The 17,494-nt window shown below is 39.6% G+C and overlaps 1 protein-coding gene and 1 long non-coding RNA gene across 5 annotated transcripts in view; one reads left to right on the top strand and one right to left on the bottom strand.

The window, feature by feature from the left end:
• LOC109502784 overlaps window positions 1-17,494 on the top strand; it is a 59,566-nt gene that overhangs the window by 10,718 nt on the left and 31,354 nt on the right. The window contains exon 2 of the long non-coding RNA XR_002161624.3: window positions 4,056-4,158. This is a non-coding gene — a long non-coding RNA (uncharacterized LOC109502784). The remainder of the gene's footprint in view (window positions 1-4,055; window positions 4,159-17,494) is intronic.
• UIMC1 (ubiquitin interaction motif containing 1) overlaps window positions 4,653-17,494 on the bottom strand; it is a 116,984-nt gene continuing 104,142 nt past the window's right edge. For all 4 annotated transcript variants that reach the window (XM_023259245.2, XM_023259260.2, XM_023259248.2 and 1 more), the window contains 5 exons: window positions 10,435-10,519; window positions 8,176-8,347; window positions 6,789-6,852; window positions 5,700-5,742; window positions 4,653-5,145 (listed from right to left, as the gene is read on the bottom strand). In XM_023259245.2, the coding sequence (XP_023115013.1) occupies window positions 4,935-5,145; window positions 5,700-5,742; window positions 6,789-6,852; window positions 8,176-8,347; window positions 10,435-10,519 (575 nt within the window). In that variant the 3' untranslated portion in view covers window positions 4,653-4,934. The remainder of the gene's footprint in view (window positions 5,146-5,699; window positions 5,743-6,788; window positions 6,853-8,175; window positions 8,348-10,434; window positions 10,520-17,494) is intronic.

The following is a 17,494-nucleotide window of genomic DNA, read 5'->3' as shown; positions in this document are numbered from 1 at the left end:
CAATTTTCATTTCTGAGAAATTGGTAAGCAGAAATTTTAAAACTCTGGTCTACCTCAACAGCAGTAACCCTACCATTATCTACAGATAGAACATGGCCTCCATGTGACACCAGGGTGGAGACCAGGGATGATGGCTCTTGTATTAGTTTTGGCTAGATTAGTGCCAATCAGACACATGGGCTCTGAAAAGCAGGGAAACTGGGGGTGGAGTCAGGAGGACAGAGTGGCCATCACCCACAGCATAACATCCTGCCTAGCCTAGGGCTCTAGTCTCTCTCAGCTTAGTTTAGTTGGAAGAGAATATGGAACTGAATGTGATTCATGCTGACAGCCAGAGTCCAGTCTTCTGGGCCAGGGTGAGGATATGTTCCTAACAAGTAATGCCAAAACTCTTCATCCATGTTTCCGGAAGTCCTGTGTCTATTTCCCCAATACCCTAGGCAGAGTGTCGGGGAAGTTCTGTGTCAGGGCCTATAGAGGGTGGAGGTTGCTTGAGCTTGAGGTCTGTGAGCAGCTGTGACAGTCCTGGCTATAGCAGAGGCATAGTAGTAGCCAGCAGTTCTCTTTGGATGCCAGATGACCACTGACCAACAAGAAGGACAAATCCTGACAAGACTCTCTCATAGCACCCTTAGTACCAATCTCCAGCTGTCCAGGAGGAACCGAGGGATGGGAATTGGTGGTCAGGTCATTGAAAGGTGGGCTGCAGCCAGGGCTGGGCTAGGAGCTAGGCTCTCCCTACTCGGAGCTGTTCATAGTCTTGCTTCTCACAGCTGACAGTGCCCAGCAGCCAGGCACACAGGCTCAGTAAGTTCCCCACCATTCCTTCCACACCCTTTACTCCAGGTGTGCCTTGCAGACTTCCTACACCCATCAAGCTGCTTCTTGCTGTTAAGTCTTTGTTCATGCTGGTCTATCTGGAATAATCTCCCCCTTTGCTCTCTCTAGCCTTGTCACCAAATTTTTCCTATCCTTTATACTTCACGGGTGCCTGGGTAGCTCAGTCAGTTAAGCGTCTCTTAATTTTGGCTCAGGTCATGATCCGAGTCATGGATCATGCTTGGAATTCTCTTTCTCTCCCCCTCTGCAGCTCCCCTGCTCTAAGTAAATAAACATTAAAAAAAATTATATTTGAGTCATCACCAATGCTGTGGAGCCTTTCCTGAGAAGCTCCTCTTGGCCCTGACCCCAGCTGAGTGTGGTCTATTGATCTCAGGGTCTTGGATTGGCTTATATCATTGCATTGACAACAGTCTATTAAAATAATGTTTGTCTTTCCCCACGGACTCCCAAGAAAATGTTCCTTATTCATCTTTGGAATCCCATGGCCCAGGTTCTAGACCTGACATGTAATAGGTATCAGTTAATTTGTGTTAAATTGAAGAGCTACAACTTAAATTAAAAAGCTACAGGGCTTTTGAAACTGAGAGTTTCAAAATAAACTCTTCCTGCTTTCCTGGTGCGTATAGCTTCAGCAGCCTTTCCACTCTGGGCTTATATATTCTTCTATCTTCCCACTGGTATACCCTCCACTTAGTATCTGCCTTCTCCTCAGTCCAATTTCTAAATCAACTTAGGGCCAAAGCTGCTCTGCCTCACAGGTGAGAATGAGCTCATCCAAACTTAAAACTTCCATTGAGTTCTGGGACTCAAGTGGGAGGTAGGAGGTGGTGAAGTACACAGAGCATTAGCTCTAGTGTCAGGCAGATGGGTTAGAATCCCATCCCATTTAGCTGTATGATTTTAGGCAAATCTCTTCACTTCTCTGAGCCTAAATTTTCCATGCATAAAACATGGAGACTAATTTTTCCATAGGATTTGCCTCAGGTTGGGTTTCCCCAGAGGCAGACCTAATTTGAGTGCAAATATCTTAACTGGGAAGTGATCCAGGCCAGGGCTAGGATGAGGGTGATCCATGTGAGGTGTGCCTAGCTACAAAAGGTAAAGAGGCCCTCTTACCTTCATGTAAGTGCCAACTCTGTCCTTACATGAACCCAAAGCAAGGGCCCCTCACTCTAGTCCCAGCCCTGATCCAGGAAGTGCTGGCAGGGGAACTGGAAGTGAGGTAGGAAGGAAAAGAAAAGCAATTGAATGTACATAACTAAGTTGCTGCTGGCAGCTAGTGAGGCTCAGTCCCACAGAGGAACTCTGTGAGAACTCTGGTGGAGAATGCACCCACCTAACAGGTAAGGAAGCTCAAGTATTTATCCCCCAGCTTCCACCTTTCACTGGTTGAGGACTGCATCAGGGGCCTAAGTCCTGGCATCCCAGCCTGTGCCAATACAAAGCTAGAGAAGTGCTAATGCAGAGAGTTGCAAATTCTTGCAATAGGTTACTGTGGGTATGTAATAGAATGTTGAGTGCCCAGAGGAAATGGGCAAGGCACAGCCTCTGCTAGAGGATGAAAGGCTGTTGTAAGGGATGAAATGAAATTACACAACCACAATGCCTAACATGGAGTAGTTCTCTTTCCCAATTTATGGTAATAGCTTACGAAGTTCATGGAGCTTTCCAGCTCTCCAAGAATTGGCAACATCAGCAGAACATCTGCTTCCCACCTTTCAGGAGAAGAAAAAAAAAAAAAGAAAAGAAAAACCCATGGGTCCTGGGTGAGCTCTAAATGCCCAGGGACCCAAGCCTGTTGTGGAAGGCTGGTGGTTGTTGAAGCTAAGACAGTCAAGGGCTCACTCCTCAAATAACTGACTCCTTTCGCATCTGCACCCCACCTCTAGCTTCTTTTACTTCTCACCCTAACACTACTTATGACATACAAAACCAGCATCACATTAATTAATAACTGCTGCCATTTACTTCTCATCTTCTATGCGACAGATACTGTGCCTTTATATACATTATCTTACTCCTTAGAACACTGTTAAGTATGATTTCCCCATTTCATGGACAAGGAAACTGGGTCTCAGAGGGATTAACACATATCAGAGAAAGGGGTTCAGACTCAGACTGATGTGATACTCTTTCCACTGACTTTTTGTCTCTTCATTGTCTCACTAACGCCTCTCTCATGGGACCATGGGCACAGGGGGAATAAAAGAAATGAGCAGACTTTACCAAAGATAGGGATGGTAGAGTGTAGGGAGGGGGTAAGGAGTAAGGTCATGAAGGGCACTGGGGAGATGGCTGTTTTCCCCTGACTAGCAAGTAAGCCTATTGGTCCTGGTCCTACTGACCCATACTCGCCTCCAACAATTTGCCACTGACCCATGTTCTGGGGAAACTGCTCAATTTTAAGCTAAAAAATTCACTTTCTAGAATCAGCCTTTTCTCTTCTCTTCAGGAAGAGAGAGAAACATATTATCCCACTTATAATGCTCTACCCTCCAATAAATTGCCAGTAAATGAGACTAGTGAGGATTAAGTTGATGGGACATAATAAACTACTTTTTGTTAGAAGGAAAACAAGAAAATAATCAATACTAGAGTAAAAATACAGCATTTTCTTTAGGACTGAAGATGAGGGGCACTGTGGTCTCACTGCCAAGGACAAAAAGTGGCTTTATTTATTTCTCTGAGCCTTTGTTTCCTTATCTGAAAATTAGGAAGGGTAATACCTACCTCATAGAGTTGCTGTGAGGATTAAATGAAAGTACATACATTGCCTAAGCCACAATAGTTCCTCAAAAAACAACACCTATTACCTTATGTGATGCTGGCCACAATGTCCATGCCACCCAACACCAAAACATGGAATAAATAGTGTGCATACCATGCTGCCTTCTTTTAACTCAAAGAGCTTGTGTGCAAAGGCTCAGGCAGGAAACAATGCCTTAAAGGCCTTTGCTGTGCCTTCCATCCTAGCTATCTCTGAATCTCCAGTCTAACACACCCTTCATTTTCATCTTTTTTAAAACCAAGGAAAAGGTAACTTTGAACTTGATAAATCAGAAGTGAGGAGAGTCTGAGTGGTGTCCCTATTTACCCTGTCCCAGGGCCCATTCCTGGACAGCAGCCACCTCCCACAGTCTTTTATTACATCTCCAAATCAGGTTGGGCCAAAGCTAGCTTTCTTAACATCCTTGTTTGGTCATCTCCCACAGGTAGTTGCTTCTGCCATTCGACATCCTCTTATCTTTGGAGTCTGCAAGTACACTGAAGACAGACCACATCTCTGTTCTGCACTGAAAGCTCCTGGGCAATGTGGTAAAAAATGCGCACTCCTCTACTAATACACTGAAATATAAGTTATTTCCTATTGCTGCTATGACCTTTGACAGCAAGAGAACCAATCTGTTTTAACAGATATCCCTGGCATCCCCACTGGTTAATCTAGGAAGAAAAATAATTTTGCATAGGAGCTACTAACAGAGCATTCAATTCCTCAAAGGTCCTATGCTCTGGCTGAGAATTCTTAACTAGGTGAGGCAGCAAGATGAAGTGGTAGGTCACCGAATGGTAGGGACAGCAAAATAAGAGGTAGGATCTGATGCCTTGGCACCTTCCACAATGATGTCAGAAAAGGTCAAGGAAGTAACCACACAATGCTTAGAATTGCACACTACACATTCAGTGAATATCGGCAGTATGTCAAAGACCAGTAATGGAATTAATTTGGAAACATGTAATTTAGGAGTCTCAGAACTAGCTCCACATTTAAATATTCCCAACCCAAATCCAGTAACACAGAGAAAAAAAAGTAAAATCTCCATCTTATTGAAATAATATTTCATACAAACATAGATAAATATATTTAAATTTTCTTTTAACTATAAGTGAATCCAGATTGTTATAAAACAGAATACTATACACAATGTCTGTATAGCTTATAGAAAACATCAAAACGAGAATGCTGAGTGGGTGCTGGTGGCGAAACCTGTAGGGCCAAAACTTGCTCAACAATGAAATAGGGGCCACTAAGGCTTAATGACCATGGCCCACCCCTATCGTTAATGGTTTTGTGAACTCTGGACCCTAGAAATTCAGAGTTTTCTCCTTCTTCCTTTGCCTGCTTTGGCCCGTGTCCGGCTACCTGGCCGGACAGTAAGTTGCTTTTTAAAGTCCACTAAGCAATCTGTGGCTTCTGAAATGGAAACAAAAGACTTGATGGGAGATTCGTTTAAGTCAAGATGTGCAGGGGAACTCTGCATCTCTCTGCTGCAGCCTGCCTCTTCCATCCCTAGCGAGGGCACCCTAGAGAGAAGGGGAAAAAATTCAGAATTCAATATATACCTACTAATAAGCACTAAGTATGTATCATGCATTGTACCAGGGGCTTTTACATACATTATCAGTTCATATAATCTTTGTAATAATGCAACCAGATAAGTACTATCATTCCCTTTTTGCAGATGAGGACACTGGGTAAATTATAAACCCAAAGCCACACAGATAGTGAGAGAATGAGAATTCAGACCCAATTTCCCTTTTTTTTTTTTAATTTTTTTTTTTTTTTACCAAATTCCCAAACTTCTTGAAATCTAAGTCAGAAGACTACGGTTGGGAGGGAAGAATAAGTCATAGCTCTTGCTCTGCCTGTTTTTATGCCATGAAATTGAACTAGCCATCCAATTCTTAGCCAAGATATATTGGGGGTTGGGGGAGGGATCACAGAGAGAGGTCACACAGTTCCATGGTGATTTCTACCTTCAATGGTTTGAATATCACATTATCCATGGAACCCAGGACCAGGCCTACACTTTTTTAGAACTGCTCACAGTCATATTTCAATGTATACCCCAATTCACCTGAGGCCTCCTGTTTCTTTAGACTTGGTCTTTATTTCTGCATCTGTAATAAGAGAGAAAAAGTAGTAATGCTGTTAAAAGTGTTGTAATCATACTACTTCTCACTGCTCATGTGCTTCCTATTTTCTGGGCACTGCTTTTCATCAGTCTTATCCAGGTAGTTCAGATCCCCAAGCCTCAGACCAACGGAATGTTAGTATTAGCATCCAATAGACTCAGCTGCAGAAGTATCGAGGTGAACACTTTTGAATGAACAACCTCTGAATAATCTACTTCAAATCTGGACTTGAGGTACAAGGAGTTGCCAAGGGAACTCTGCCACCTGCAGAGATTCAGAACATGCTGATCTAGAGGCAGCAGGCCGTAGGGCTTGGAGAGGCTGCCTTTTTATAGTCATCAGGAGGCAAAACAGATTTATTTGTGAGAATGAACTACCAGAACTAGAAGGCAAATCTCCCCAGGCTTAAGCAAAAGCTCCTCTTCCATCTACATCTAGTGAATTTTAACAATAGCAACAAATAACAATAGTAATAATAGCAGCTAACATTTACCAAGAGCCTACTTATGCCAGAGAATTTGTTTGGAGCTTTACTAGATATAATCCTTACAATCTATGAAGTTGGTATTACTAACTTTATGCAATGCTCTTAACCAATCCACTCTACTGCTCCATAAATACTAGGCACAAAGAGAGAGTTACTTCCTATAATCCCTCAGGAGCATAGATTAGGACACAAAACTAAAAGTGACACATAAATAATGCACAAAACATTAGAAGGAGGAAGAAATGTCTACATGTCTGGTTTTCCAAGATTGTTCCTTTAGAAGGTATTTAGGGCTGTGTCATTCCTCTATGATTTGGATTTTTTTTTCCCACTCAACAGGCTTTATAAAGCCTGAAATGAAACACATGATGAACAAGACAGGGTGTGTCCTCATCTTCTTTAGGGAGATACAACTTAGAGTCTAAAAGGCTGGCTGATTGGGTCAAATGTATACCCACATAACTCCAACAAACAATGAGTTCTCAGTGGCTATTTTTACTGGGCCTTTGACAGAAGCCCAGAAAATTGGTCCTGAAGTCTTCACCTGCAGTCTTCTGCTCAGACTGTTCCAAGAGACTGAGGAGTCGGCCTTCACTGCGTTTTTTTTCCTGTGACAGAGAAAAACAGATGAAAGAGTTATCTCATGGCAGAGAGTCCAAAAATCAACCTCCTTAGCCCAGATCACACCTGTCTCCAGGAGAGAAGGAATGTGGGACACAGCTCTAGGAAAGTCTTTTTGCTTTCTAATAAATGGGGTACACAAGTAAAAACACAAACTGTGATGATGAACAGAATACATCTTTATGCCAAGAATATTATCCAAGAATGGATACCAGAGTCAAAGCAAATTATTCCACCAAGATCATATTAAAGAACAGCAGCCTTTGACCATGATAGATTTGGAGAGATTTAAAATAGAAAATAATAGTTTCATGGTAGCTTCTAGGGATAGTGATGCCAGAAGAATAAACAGGCTCTACAATATAAGCATTTACCTATAATCCCCAACTCCAAATCACTACCTCAAAATCACCCCATTGATATAGGAGAGTCCCTTTCTTTTGTCATGATAGATAATGGCTCTTCACCTTAGTGTGCAGTGACTGCTAAGTTAGTAAACATAGAATATGGAGCTGCTGCTTTATCTTTGATCTCTAAGCCAAGACTTGCTCTTGCTGATCTAATTGCAAAGCCCAGAAAGCACATTCATCTTCCCAGTAACTAGTGGCCAGACCTCACAGCTTCCTAAGACCAGGCTCACAAGGTGTTAAACAGAGTTGATCTCAAATATGCTCCTGGCAGTGGGGATATGACTGGATATCCTTTCAAGAGAAGAATTTGGTGATATGTTTCAACAGATTTTAAAATGTTTATATCCATTCCCCTAGGAGTTCCACTTCAGGAAATCTATTCTAGGAAACAGTAAGTGGTACACAGATTAATGTTTTAAATACAATCTTGTAATACAAAAGAATTGGGAAGAACCTAAATGCCCAATAATATGAGAATGGTTATGTGACTTCTGTGTGATGTAAGTTTTAAGAGTAATTTAAAAAAAAGTTTGAAAATAAACCCAGGAAGGTGTTTATGCTACAATATTATGTAGACACACACACATATATATGTGCATATATAGTGTGGTCTCACTTACATGAAATATGCATAAAAAAAAGACTGAAAAAATTGGCCAAAATACTAAAAGTTGTTATCTCTGAGTAGCTAAATTATGGGTAATAATTTCTTAATTTCTCCTGATTCTTAATATTTTTTTGAACTGCCTATATTTCCTACAAGGAGCATATATACTTTTTAATTGAAAGAAAAGATAATTTTAAAATGCAATCTTGTTTCTAGATAAGCAGAAAAGGAAGGAAGAAGAAAAAAGCATAGAACAGAACTTTGGAGAGCTTCCTAAAACATTCCATACATACCTTTGGGTTCCTCAGCCGCTGCCGCCACTTCTCCTCCATAGCTGAGCATATCCTCCCACTCTCTTCAGGCCCATCTCCTTGGTCACCCCTTGCAAGCTGGAGACAGGACTCTACATGACTCTGATACTCTCTGAATGGGACCAGGGATTTACAGAGATAACACTTCTCATTCCTAGCCAATCAGAAGGAAGGGGGAAAGAGCAGTTTTAAGATTTGCTTTTGCCTCTGGGCTCCTGGATATGTCTCAAATTGTGTTTTTATGTTACTCTGTCTCAATTGTGTTTTTACATTATTCAGTGGAGGAGACATGTCAACCAATGCAGATTCGCTCAGCAGGATGGCCAATAAAACTAACCTGACGCCAATCAAAAGGACTGAGTGATTAGCGGTTTTCCCTGGCTGTTTCTCTGTACCCTGCTGTTGCAGCAGTGGGATGGTAATGAAATCAGCTCTTCTAACTATCTCAAACAATGCTGATTGCTCTTCAGACATAAAATATTCTGTCAAACTCTTCTGAAATTAAGTGTAATAGTTTTTTCAAAGGGAAGTTAAAATTTAGACAACCATGAGAATTAAATCAAGATGACATTTTTTACCAGGGTGGATGAACTTGTCTGACTCTGTATGCTGACTTCCTTAATTTTACAACCTGCAACATCGACTAGGAAGTTACCAAAACCATGTGGTTCTGCCAGAGACTTTTGAGTAACTTCACCTACATAGTTATTTTTATCTTTTATAATAGTAGAATCTGTAGAAAGAGAGGAAACTGTGTCCTTGAAGTAAGATTCATTGGGCATCTGTGACAATGGAATCATTGGGGACAAAGGAAGAAAATAAGCACTTATTAAGTATTTTCTCTGTGGTAGGAACTGGTACCAAGCCCTTTAAACACAACTTCTCAATTAATTCTTTGGCCCTACTAAGAAAGTACTATTCTCCCCAAGGTTCTATAGCTAATAATTGTCAGAAACCAGGTCTTCTAGACTCTTAAGATCATCTTCATTTTAAGAAGCTAAAGAAAACTTTCCAAAGGCTGCTATTTTAGATTTCTCTTTCTGGTCATAACTATTCAGTTACTATACAGCAAGAGAAATCTGGATTAGCTCTACAGAAAACTTTCTCTGGAGGTCTTTAAAAATAGGAGAAAAAATTATCTCATATACTCAATCATCTGGAAGAATATAAATAAAACTCTGCCTTATGAGAAAATCTAGATCAGTGTACCTTTTAAAATTTATGAATTAATGCAAAAATCATACAGTCATCTCCTACTACATGAGATAGCAGCACTGTGGAAGGAGCTTAAGTTTTGGAGTCAGGATTTGCCAGTTCTCACTACATGATCTTTAACCAGTTACTTATAATTTCCCTTCAATTTCCTTATCTATTAAAAAAAAAAAAGAAAGAAAGAACAACTACCTTATCAGCTATTGTGAGAGTTACAAAGTACATCAAACACTTAGCACAGTGGCTGGTACATAATATTAGGTGTTCAACAAAGAGCTATTATTGTTTTTGCTGTCTCAGACACATTTTATTAGATGCTGAGGATATAAACATGAATGAAGGCAAGTATCTGCCTTCAAAATTCACAGTCTACCCAAGGAGACAGAAATGAAAAAAAAGAAAAAAAAAATACTGCAATATAGTGGGATGGGATGCAATACAGTCATAGAGGAATGTCCACATGTTAGGATTCCAAAAGGAGCAAGTGATCAGCTCCACTCAACTGGATTAGGGAAGACAGCCTTGAAATTTAGGGTCTAAGATCTGTATTTCAAAGATAAACATTTCTGCCTAATGACTGACTGCTTTAATGTATTGTTGGTAAGTCTTTCCTTTCAGGGGGCATCACTTCTACCCGACCACCATTTACAATATACTTTCTTAGTCAAGCTGCAACCTATAACCCAAGGAAGTCACTTATATTGCCCAAACTTTTGCAACTGAACTTCTGTACCGTTACATCGCAAAATAGCTCACTGCTCCCAAAAGTACCAAACACCAAAATGCAAATTTAAAGAAAACAGAATGTGGAAATGGAATGGGTGGTAGAATTTTTTAAGGGTAATTCAAAAAGATAGAGGCCACCTGCATTAACATAAATTGGGAATAAGAAAAATAGATTCAGATATCAAAGCAATGAAGTGACTGGAAAGCCAAAGAAACCCAGGGTAGAGAGGAATAGGTCTCTTTATTCAGTCCAAGCAATGGTATGTTAGACAAGAGCTCTGAAAACACGACATAGTCACTTACTTGTCAATGTCTAGGGAAGTTTGGGCAGTTGTCTCACTGTCACTCTTGCTCTTGCTGTTGGCCTCTTTTTGTCTCCGAGTCAACACTTTCAACAAAAAAAAGGAGGGGAGGGGCAGGGAGGGGTAGAGAGAGACAGAGAAAGAAAGGAAGAAAGAAAGAAAAAGAAAGAAAGAAAACTGTTAGTTGGAAGTAGATTCTGAACATAAAAGACAAAATGTATGGGAAGAAGTTTAAAATCATATTCCACTGGGAGAAGTGCACTGTGTCTGCAAAATCTCTGCCTTTTCTAGCAAAGAGAGTAACACCTGTAATGTATGAACTGAAGCTGCCAGCCACAAGATATTCCTATATTTGCTAATAAGATCGATTTATTCCCTATTTGCCATGAAATCTAAAGATCTAGTCCAGGGATGCCTGGGTAGCTCAATCGGCTAAGCATCCAACTCTTGATTTCAGCTCAAGTCATGATCTCAGCGTCATGAGATAGAGTCCTGTGGCAGGGCTGTATGCTGGGTGTGGAGCCTGCTTAAGATATTCTCTCTCTCTCTCTCTCTCTCTCTCCCTCTGCCCCACCCCTACCTGCACATGGGCACTCTCTCTCTCTGTCTCTAAAATAAATTAATAAATTAATAATAATAATAATAAATAAATAAAAATCTAGTCAACACAAGGAAAGGGTTTTGTGTAGTACCCCAACTAGCAGCACTCAAGGGAGGGATTTATACTTTACCAACCAAAATTCTATCTGGTGTGACATACACTCCAATCAGGTAGTCTATGGAATATATTAACGATAGCTACATCTATCTGAGTACACACATTAGTTCCAATCTTTAGTATAGAAAGTGTTCCAATTACAAGTGAGGAAACAAACTCACAATGGTGAACACAACCAGTTTTTCCCACTACACTAGGACCACTTCCCAGTTCTAGTGGGTACAGATAGCTTTAGCCCAGGTGGCATATAAATAATACTTTGTCTCACACCCAAAGCATCTGTTTATAAAATCACAGTCTCTTAAAAGGTCTTAGAGGTTAATCAACTATTTTGCAGTCTTCATTCCTTGCCAACAAGAAAAACTATAACCATCTAACTTCAAATTTTGCCTTCCTCCCTCTTGACTTGAAATCCCCATGTCAGAGAATTTAGGAAGGTTAGCAGTTCACAAAATAATTTAGGTTGTGAAGCGTTGATCTAGTCCAGGAGTCAACAAACTTCTCTAAAAGGCCAAACAGTAAATACTTTAGGCTTGGCAGGCCATATGGTCTCTGTCACACTACTCAACTCTGCACGGTGCAGGAAGGCAGCCATCAACAACCCATAAATAACTGGGTGTGGTATGCTCCAGTAAAACTGTATCTACAAAAACAGATGTCTGGCTAGATTTGGCCCCTGGTGGCCAGAGTCTTCCAACCCTTCTAGTCCAACCTTCTACTCATAAAAAATGCCTTGCAAGCATCCCCAACAAATAATCACCTAGTCTCAACTTGATTATATCCATTCACTGAGGGGAATTCACTTTCTCCTAAGGAAACTCATTCTACTGCTACACAACAATCCGACTCAATTTGTATTTACCGGGGGCTCTATGAATAAGCCTACCCCCTTTTATGTAAGTCAATTCTCTGAAAACTTAACAAGCTACATTACAATCTTGGATTTACTCAGTTGTCTGCTCCACTGAAATGTAACCTCCTTCAAAGCAGGGACTATACTTAGTCATTAATCTAATTTCTAATGACCGCAGAAAATTTTGATTGCATTGGTTAGCTCTAATCCTTATAATAATCCTCCAGATTGGTATTATTATTCTGCCCTACTTTAAAGGTATGGAAACAAACTCAGAGGAAATGACTTTGCCAAGCTATCACAATTGCTAAGTGACAGAACCCAGGAGAGATCTATACCAGTCTGATTCTTATACCCAAGTTTTATATTCCTAGTTAACCTCCTTTATATACACCTCAATTTGTCAGGCTCCCTTTAAATGTGTGGCACCCCAAAATGGACCTAATACTCAATAAGCAGTCTGACTAGTAGAGAGAACACAAGAACCACAAACTAACCCACTTAGACTCATATTCCACTAATTCAGCCAAAGCTGTATTTGCTTTATTGACAATCTTAAATTAAGCTTAAAGTGAGCTTAAAGGCAACTAAGATCCATCCCCTACCCTCCCAAATCATCTTCAAATAAATTATCATCAAGACAAGTCTCCTAATTCTATACTTGGGTATTGGGTATAAAACAACTAAGCTATTGGTTATTTCCCCCCCTTAAACACAGGACTTTATATTTATCCCTGGTTGTTGTTGTTGTTGTTGTTGTTGTTGTTGTTGTTGTTGTTGTTTTTAATCAGCTGAACATTTTAGTCTGTTGGGATCATCTGCAGTCTTAATTCTGTCATCTGATGTTATCAGCTCTCTTTTCCATATTTGTGTCATCTGCATGACAAGCATGACAACCATGCTTTCTACATCTCCATCCAAGTTATAAATGATATGGCCAAGGACAGAAAACTGTGGCATTTTACTAAAGAAGCCTCTCTTCTCCCTGGTCCAAATTTCATTTAAATACTTAATCAAGCAGATATTTATTGAGAACCTTCAATGTACAAGTACTTTTGGAGAGATATAGGAAATCATGTGGTAGGGTCCTTGCTCTTAAGGAGCTTACAACTTACTAAGGGAGACAGCATATACACTCAAATAATTACAATACAAGGTGTAAAAAGATACGCATAATAAAAGAAGATCATATACACAAGCAACTATTAATAGCGTTTGTCTCTGGGGAGGATGTCAGGGACATTTGGGGAATGGAATTGGAGAGAGAGGCATATTTTGTACTATATACTTTTCTGTACTGTTGAATTAAAAATTAAAAGGGAAGAGAAAAGAGACAGTAGAGAGGTGTTAGGTACAAGTTAGAGTATACTATATATCTATTTCTAAGGTTCCTTCCAACCCAGAGATTTTATAAGTAAACAGAAAGTACTGTAGGAGAAAACATCCCAGACACAGTTGTAAAACCATCTTCAAATCCTATTCTATCAGCCATCCCACATTTCTCCATCTTATGTACAAGGACTTCATGAGAGATTTTATCAAGTGTCTTGCTGAAATCAATTCTCAAAAGGTTGGCACCTCACAGATTACAGAAACCTTTAAGGGTTGTTTTTTTTTTTCTCTTTCTATTTGTCCCCCATCTTGACTACCAAGTATTTTTCCAAAAGAAATACTTGGAAAGCACTCCACAGGCAAAGCTGGAAAAATAATTAATTGCTTCTAGCACTTTATATATACCTCTATTGTACTTAGCGCCTTTCTGTTGTTATTTGTTTATATGTCAGTCTCCTACACTATATAACTTTCTGAATTTAGAGATTCTAGGTTTTGTTGTTTCTTCAGAATCCTCAGTAGAGTCCAACATTGATTAGGTGCTAATAAATATTTGCCAAATTAAATCATAGCAATGGATTCAAAAAAGTTCTTGTTTTATGAGGACCTTCTCTGTGCCAGGGACTTTATAAACATCATCTCTAATTCTTTACAATAATCCTGCAAGGCATATATGATTACCTGTATTTTTACAGATGATGAAATATTAAATAACTTGATCAATATCACAAAGCTAAAACAACAACAAAAGAAACATGGCACCAGGAACGCAATACAAGTCTAACTCTAACTGTAAAGAAGCTTATGTTGGGGTTTCTGGCTAGCTCAGTCAGTGGAGTGTTTGACTCTTGATCTCAGGGTTGTAGTTTTGAGCCCCATGCTGGGTGTAGAGATTACTTAAAAATAAAATCTTAAAAAATTAAATAAATAAAGATGCATATGTTGTTCTACAAGAGTAGGCTGCCTTTCCTGAGAAATAAGAGGGAACGGAAGGGAAGATAAAAAGTTGTAAGTGGTAAATGAGTGGAAAAGAATTTGAGGGGAGAGACTAGGCAGACAGCTGTAAATCATATGCTAATTTTATTATTAAATGTTATGATCAGAGTAAACTGGACTGACCCTGCAGCTGTATTTTGTCTTAGAAACCTATAGCCCTTACAAAGAAGCATGAAGGAATATGTTGCTCTAAAAGAGCCTCCTACTTTGGTTTCTGAGGGCCAAGACAGCCATTTCAAATAGCTATCGGAAGAAATTTCAGTATTAAACTTAAGTCCAAAAACCTAACTACTGGTGACAACGGTCAAAGATTTCAAAAGGGAACAATGGAATCTGAGGACAGATAACTACCAGGAAAGCAACTACCAGGGCCAGGTAAGCAAAACAGAAAGAAGGGATATCACTGAGACCTGACAGAGCCACTTATAAACCTATGACCATTAACTCAGGCCTTTACAGAACTGAATGGAAAACATCCTAAGGAGCTGTGCTTGGGACTTGGCTTGGCACTGTTAATATACAAAAGAAGCTGTAACACCCAGCAGAATAAAGTGCATTGACTTTAGAGTTGTCCAAGTTGGGATTCTACCAGCTGTGTTGTCTATGGCAAGTTACTTAACCTGAGTATCAGTAGAATTACCTACAAAAAGAGATAATAGCACCTATCCTCTGAGGTTTTGGTAAAGATCATATCAGATAATCCAAATAATTTGGATTTAATTTAATCCAAATAAATTGTTGAGTGTCCAGCCCACAGAAAGCCCTCAGCAAACATTTGTTGCTATTATTATATGATTCCATTATCCTTCCAGATTTCTTAGCTTTATCCAAAGATTTAAGACTACCCTTAGAATAAGTGCCAAATAGCTTATCTATTATTTTTTCTAATTGTCTTTGAATGTTTATTTTTTGAGAGAGAGACAGAATGTGAACGGGGGAGGGGCAGAGAGAGAGGGAGACACAGAACCTGAAGCAGACTCCAGACTCCAAACTGTCAGCACGGAGCCCGACGCAGGGCTTGAACCCACTGAAGTCAGACGCTTAACCAACTGAGCCACCCCCACGACCCAGCTTATCTATAATTTAAGTCTTAATCTTTAGTTCTCATACTAATTTATACAAACAAAATGGTAAAGTAAATAATTAAAGTATTAAAGAACAATTATCAATATCATATAAACATTTGTTTCCACAATGCACAGAAGACACGCAATCAACAATAAAAACATGTGGCCTGAAACTGTAAATAATGAAGATGGTCCCTTGAGGAGAGTGGAAATTATACATACAAAGAAGAGAGACTTGGCAGAGTAACAGTCTAATCAGTATGTCTCCTTCAAACTCAAAACCATCTCAGTAGAAAAAAATGGAAGGCCACAGAACTGTGTATGGTCCTGCTAAGACCAGCCATCCTCCAACCCAGCACTTCCTCAGTGGAAGGTACAAGAAGGGAAGGCTTGTTATACCTGCATGTTGCCTGTCTCAATGTTGTCAGCCTCTCCCAAAAGACTAGTCCCAACAAAAACGCATCATTAGAATTATCTACATTTTCTGAGACATGTGGCTATTTAAATTTAAATCTTAATTAGAATTAAACATAATTTAAAATTCAGCTCCTCAGTCCCATGAGGGGTGATGACACAATCTTGTCCATTGCAGTGTTCCTGCTGCCTCAAGGACTTTATCTTATGAGTAGGTCTCTGGTGATGAATTCTTTCAGTGTTAGTATATCTGAAAAGTCTCTATTTCATCTTTTAAATTTTTAATAACATTTTTAGTTTGGAATAATTTAGATTTTTAAAGTGTTGGAAAGATAGTGCAGAGATTTCTTTATAACGTTTGCTTACTTTCTCCTAATGTTAACACCTTATGTAACCATGGTACGTTTGTCAGAACTAAAACATTTACACTGGTACATAGCTATTAACTGAACTCTAGACTTCATTCAAATTTCACCAGTTTTTCCATTATGACCTCCCTTTTTTAAATTCTAGGATCCAACCCAAGATACTTTATTATATTTGGTAGCCCTCGTTTTTGAAATATTCTGCTGGGTACAGAAATTTAGATTCTGCTAGATACAGATACTAATCTTTTTCTTTCAGTATTTTGAAAGATTTTGCCCCAATGTCTTCTTGATTGTGTTGTTTCCAACAAGAAATCTGATTAATTCTTATGTTTTCTATCTGCATGTAATGTATCTTTTTTCTCTGGAAGGTTATAAGGTTTTTTTCTTTATCTCTGGGTTTTGTTTGTTTGTTTGTTTGTTTTAAGTAAACTCTATGCCCAACGTGGGGCTAGAACTCATGACCTTGAGATCAAGAGCTGCATGTTCTACTGACTCAGCCAGCCAGGCACCACCCCACCCCCCAACCCGCCCCACTTCTTCTTTATCTCTAGTTTTAAGCAATTTGATTATGATGTGTTATTTTTTTTTTGAGGGTGAGAGAGTGAACAAATGGAGGAGAGGGAGAGAGAGAGACAGACAGACAGACAGAGACAGAGACAGAGATTGATTGATTGAGAGAGAATATCCCAAGCAGGCTCCGCACTTAGCATGGAGCCCGATGCAGGGCTTGATTCCACAACCTGGGCTCATGACCTGAGCCAAAATCAAGAATCCGACACTCAACTGACAGAGACACCCAGGCGCACCAATTATGATGTGCTTTTTTTTTTTTTTTGACGTTTATTTTTGAGACAGAGAGACAAAGCATGAATGGGGGAGGGTCAGAGAGAGGGAGACACAGAATCTGAAACAGGCTCCAGGCTCTGAGCTGTCAGCACAGAGCCCGACGTGGGGCTCGAACTCACGTACCGCAAGATCATGACCTGAGCCGAAGTCGGCTGCTTAACCGACTGAGCCACCCAGGCGCCCCATGATGTGCTTTTTAAAGTTTATGATGATATTTCTTCTTCCTGTGCTTCATAGAACTTATTGGATCTACAGATTTATAGTTGTCATCAACTTTGGAATTTTCTCAGCCATCATTTCCTCAAAATTTTTTTCTGTCGTTTGCCCCCTACAGCAACTGTTATTTACCAGTATATTAGGCCACTTAAAATAGTCTGATACACAACAGTTTTAAATTTTGATGTAATCTAATTTATCTATTTTTGTCTTGTATTGCTTATACTTTTGGTGTCAGATCTAAGAATCCA

Source organism: Felis catus, chromosome A1, assembly GCF_018350175.1.
Source record: "Felis catus isolate Fca126 chromosome A1, F.catus_Fca126_mat1.0, whole genome shotgun sequence".
Lineage (NCBI taxonomy): Eukaryota > Metazoa > Chordata > Mammalia > Carnivora > Felidae > Felis > Felis catus.
The sequence above is the reverse complement of the archived record's forward strand: the minus strand, read 5'-3'. Positions and strand labels throughout refer to the sequence as shown.